The sequence below is a fragment of the Henckelia pumila genome, unplaced genomic scaffold, assembly GCF_033568475.1.
Source record: "Henckelia pumila isolate YLH828 unplaced genomic scaffold, ASM3356847v2 CTG_461:::fragment_3, whole genome shotgun sequence".
Lineage (NCBI taxonomy): Eukaryota > Viridiplantae > Streptophyta > Magnoliopsida > Lamiales > Gesneriaceae > Henckelia > Henckelia pumila.
Window position 1 is genome coordinate 5,068,875 of NW_027331831.1, and position 5,209 is coordinate 5,074,083.

The following is a 5,209-nucleotide window of genomic DNA, read 5'->3' on the forward strand; positions in this document are numbered from 1 at the left end:
TTAAAAAAAAAGAAAAGAAAGAAAGAAAAAAGAACCAATAGGCAATAACCATATTCATGACACATCATTTTCTCTCCTAAGAATACTCATTCCTCACAATACTAATATTTTAAAATGAAACAAAATATAATAGAATACAAACATGAAAATTACTTTGACTTCGTTATATTTCAAACAAAAGTTATGAAAAATGGTTAAAATTAACGTGGATCACTCATTCTAAAAATATTAAAAATAAAAAAAAGAACTGTCCAAATCTATCTACATAATGTATATATATAAACTTTGAGCATGTTATTTGTGAAATAATCTCATAGAATTTTATTCGTGAAACGAATTAATTTTGTTTATATTTATAATAAAAAGTAATATATCAACATAAAAAATAATTTTTTTTCCACGAACGACTAAAACAAAAAATTCATATAACGAAATTGACTCGATAGATTTTGTTACAAATTTTAGCTCTATTTATAATTTATGACATGTAACAAAAAATTCATATATATTAAAATAGAAGGAAGCGCACACAATGCGTGACTTTACCAGTATATATATATTAGGGAATACAACCAAACTCTATCACCTTCTCCCCGCACATACGAGGAATCAAGATCACACACAAAACCGCGCAATCGCCAATGGAGAAGATTTTGTTGATACCCACTTGCGTGCTTCTGATTCTGGTGGCTGTTTTCACTCGGATCTTCATTTCCCTGGTGATCAGACCTCGCCGAATCCGCGAGATACTGAAGCGGCAAGGGATCGATGGCCCCCCCGCCAGAATCCTGCTGGGAAACGTCCCCGAGATCAAGAGATCTCGAGAAGAAGCCGAGAATGCGCCGCCGAATCACCCCAATCCCCCCGTCATCCACAACGCCGCCGCCGTCTTCCCCTTCTTCGACCAGTGGAAAAAGCAGTACGGTACGGCTTTCGTTTCCGGTCTCGATCCGGTTCGATTCATTTCTCAACCGTCGATTATTTCTGCTCACGCAAAGTTTGAATGGAAACTGTGAATCTGCTAAAATTGTTTGTGGGGGGCGCGAAACGTGTTTCGAGCCAGCTTGTTTCATTCCAACACGTAACTCTTTCTTTATTTTATTTTAAAAAAACAACAATACATTGTACTTTTTTTTAAAAAAATAAAAATAAAACAAAGAATAAATATTGTGAGTAGGGTAATATTATTTGAGACCATTTTTGGCTGCTAACCAAAAAATATATTACTTATTAGATCGTCTTATGTACCGTCTCACAAGAAACTTACTCGTGTTTGAATAATTTGGTGTATTTATTGTTACACAGGTCGATTGTTCAGGTTCGCTCTTGGTAATATGCAAGTAATTTACGTGACCGATCCGGATCTAGTGAAGGAGATTACTACATGTACGTCACTGGACTTGGGCCGGCCTGCTTACCAGCAGCGCGAGTTTGGGCCTTTGCTCGGGCAAGGTGTGTTGTCGTCTAATGGGCCTGGTTGGGCCCGCCAGAGGAAAATTATGGCTCCTGAATTGTACATGGACAAAGTCAAGGTACACATGCAAACTCAAATTGTAATTTTCCTATATAGGCCCGTTTTAACTAAAGTATATGTAGATATTAAAGACAAATATAGAAATGCGGATGTGCATTAAAAACGGAGAAATTATTTAAAAATACATTGCATAAGGTTCAAAAGCTAATTTTCCAAGAAACAATTTACTTGAAGGGTCTGGGTCCGGTTTAACAAAAGACCGATCCTTAACTTGCTCGCCTGTAGCCGATTACGGTCCGGTTCGTGGAACATGTCGTTTCGGAACGGGTCCTTTTATCCACCGGTTCCAAGTCCGGTCCAACCTTTGTAATTTTTTTAAAAATATTTTTAAATAAATATTCAAAGACATTAAATAGGCCTGTTTTAACTAAAGTATATGTAGATATTAAAGACAAATATAGAAATGCGGATGTGCATTAAAAACGGAGAAATTATTTAAAAATACATTGCATAAGGTTCAAAAGCTAATTTTCCAAGAAACAAAATTTACTTAACGCACGATGTCTATCAGTGGACTATGTTTTGTGTAGGGGTGGCAACAATGAACAACCCGAGGCGTGTCCCGTCTCCGCCTATAAACCTGACGGTTCTAATTTGGGTTGGACTCATGAAACCATAGAAAACTATATAATTTTCAGATTTTATTCCCTACAAAATTAATAAACTTGTTACTTTCTAACTTTATATTAATAATTTTTGTGAATAATAAAAATATTATCACAAGTTAAAATATATCAGGTTGCGTTCAATTAATAATTAATATCAAAAAATTATAATTATAGATTTTTGTATTAACATATCATAATAAAATAAAATTATTTCAATCTTAAAATATTATAAACTAAACTTAGGTATTTATTATCTAATACAAAATATATAGTTATATCATCAATAATATTTATGTATAGTTAGTTTTTTGTATTATATTTTTATATAAACTTTAGACCCTACAAATTAAAAACAGATTAATAGACTAATTATTCTTAAAAAAAAAAGATTTAATAGACTAACATATTAATAGATTTATAGACCCTACAAATTAAAAACAGATTTATAGTTGGTCCATTGCTATCTCTAGTTGTGTGCATATGACTTATATATAACATGTTTCTCAAATTTAAAACAGAATAATAGACTTGCACACTGATATTTGATATGGATTTGATAACTCATTTTTTTGATGTCAAAAATGGGTGAATGAATGTAGGGAATGATCGACATCATCACCGAATCATCCTTAGGGCTGGTGAATTCGTGGAAGCAGAAGTTCGAGTGCGGAGGAGAAATTATTGAGATCAAAGTTGATGAAGACACCAAAAGATTTTCAGGAGACATTATATCCAAAGCCTGTTTCGGCAGTAGTTACGCGCAGGGTCAAGAGATTTTCTTGAAGCTGGGGGATCTCCAAGAAATTATGTCCAAAAAGACACTATCTATGGGCATTCCTGGTCTAAGGTATGTAGATTTCATGCATATAAATGAATGACAGATTAATATGCAATAGTGGTTCTTGAATTTAGTCTCAAGTATGGCTATTGTGCTACTGGTGGAACAGATATTTGCCAACTAAAACCAATAGGAAAATGTGGAGACTAGAGAAAGAAATATGCTCATTGATCTTGAAGATAGTGAGAGAGAGACAAGAAGCTGGACGTGAGAAGGATTTGTTGCAAATTCTTGTTGAAGGTGCAAAAGCCAGTGATTTGAGCCCAAAGGCATTGGATCAATTCATAGTTGACAACTGCAGAAACATCTACTTAGCCGGATTCGAGACATCTGCCGTGGCTGCATCATGGTGTCTCATGTTGTTGGCATCGAACCCTGAATGGCAAACACGAGCCAGAGAAGAAGTTTTAGAAGTTTGCCAAGGTCAAATCCCCGATGTGCTAATGCTTCGGAAGATGAAACTAGTATGTATCTTTCTTTTGCTTTTGCCACAGCATGAAACTAAACTGAAACTTAAAAAAGTTTAGATTAAGTCATTTTCTATCAAGGGTAATTTTTGGAATTTAATTATCTTTTGATCTTGCAGTTGAACATGGTGATTCAAGAAACTATGCGCCTTTACCCTCCCGGTCCTACCTTGGCAAGGGAAGCTTTGAAAGATATGAAAATTGGCAACATTTTGGTGCCCAAAGGCGTAAACTTGTGGACCATGGTGGCGACGTTGCACACCGATACTACGTTGTGGGGACCGGATGCTTTAGAGTTCAAACCACAAAGGTTCGAAAATGGGATCTCGGGTGCTTGCAAGAATCCTAACTCGTATGTGCCATTTGGGTTCGGGCAACGAGTGTGCATCGGCCAGCATCTAGCCATGCTCGAGCTCAAGATGTTGTTTGCTCTTATCTTGTCAAATTTTTCTTTCACCCTATCTCCCAAGTATGTCCATTCACCTACTATGACAATCATCATTGAGCCAAAACATGGAGTATATCTCTTAGCCAAGAAGCTGTAATATAATATGTTTGTTAATTTGCGCTGTCCTAATAAGGAAAAATCGAGGACAGTTGCATGTTTTCTTAAATATTATATATATACAGGGGTTTGCACTTAATGGTTTAGTTCGGTTCGGTTTTTCAGTACTTTGGTTTTTTCGGTTTTCGATTTTTCAAATATATAATCCTATTAACAGTTTCGGTTGGTTATTTATATATAATAATTAAGGGTTCGGTTTTATTTGGTTTAAGGCATCAATTGAATCACAAATCTAGTTGTTGCTCTAAAATATCTATTAACATTATTTTAAAATCATTAAAAGAATAAAATTTTTATAAATTTGGAAGAAGCAGGAGAAAATTAAAAATATATATATTAAATTTGAATGATGAAAACACATATATACCAAAACCAAACAACCGATCCAAAAAATAATCGAAAAACTGAAGTATGTTGGTATAAATAAAACGAACTATATGTGAATAAATCAAACTAATGAATCTATATAAAATTCGGGTTTTTTTCGGTTATATAGGTTTTTATCCATCAAAACCGAACAACCAAACTTTTGTACACCTGATTGTTATCGACCAAATAATCGAAAAACCCGATATTTTAAAGACTAATCGATATTTTAAAATTTTAAGGGTAAATTGCATATATCACCCTTGTGAAATCTCGTGTTAGCTAATAATCCCCTGTGAAAATTTTTTAAGCTAATAACCCTAATTGATTTTAGATTTGTAGCATACACACCCCTTCTGGCTAAAAAATGACGAAAATGTCCTTGACTTTTATGAACTATTTAATTTATCATTTATTTTATGTAGGGATATTTTCGTCATTTTTTAGCTGAAAAGGGTGTGTATGCTACAAATCTAGAATCACAGGGGAATATTAGCTTAAAAAATTTTCACACAAAATTATTAGCTAACACAAAATTTCACAAGAATGATATATGCAATTTCCCCAAATTTTAAACAAGGTTTGAACAACACTAAACTTCCCTCTCTGCATTTAAGAGGGACATTATTTCATCGATGTTCAACAAACGACAGTTTGGGTGGGTGGGATGTACAACTTTCACCAATATAATATTATTGAATTTCGTCACTTAAATAAATAATAACAAGACACGTTTTCAATGGGGATCTCGAAAGACGTTAAATAAATTATTAGGAGATTAATGTCGGTTTTGTTCAATCATTTTTATGTAGCTTTCGTTTCGATATGTTC

At 33.9% G+C, this 5,209-nt stretch overlaps 1 protein-coding gene across 1 annotated transcript; it reads left to right on the top strand.

The window, feature by feature from the left end:
- The first annotated feature begins 558 nt into the window (after positions 1-558).
- Positions 559-4,091, top strand: LOC140871680 (cytochrome P450 714C2-like). Its single transcript, XM_073274306.1, has 5 exons — positions 559-924; positions 1,306-1,532; positions 2,742-2,989; positions 3,090-3,444; positions 3,567-4,091. Exons 1-5 carry the CDS (start codon positions 642-644, stop codon positions 3,990-3,992), a joined length of 1,539 nt encoding a protein of 512 aa, XP_073130407.1. The 5' UTR covers positions 559-641; the 3' UTR covers positions 3,993-4,091.
- Positions 4,092-5,209: the final 1,118 nt, after the last annotated feature.

Bases quoted from the DNA above. Each gene is read 5' to 3' on its own strand.
- LOC140871680 (XM_073274306.1), top strand. From the start codon at position 642: ATGGAGAAGATTTTGTTGATACCCACTTGCGTGCTTCTGATTCTGGTG. The intron at 1,533-2,741 runs GTACACATGCAA...GAATGAATGTAG, and splicing joins TGTACATGGACAAAGTCAAG to GGAATGATCGACATCATCAC. The intron at 3,445-3,566 runs GTATGTATCTTT...TTGATCTTGCAG, and splicing joins TGCTTCGGAAGATGAAACTA to TTGAACATGGTGATTCAAGA.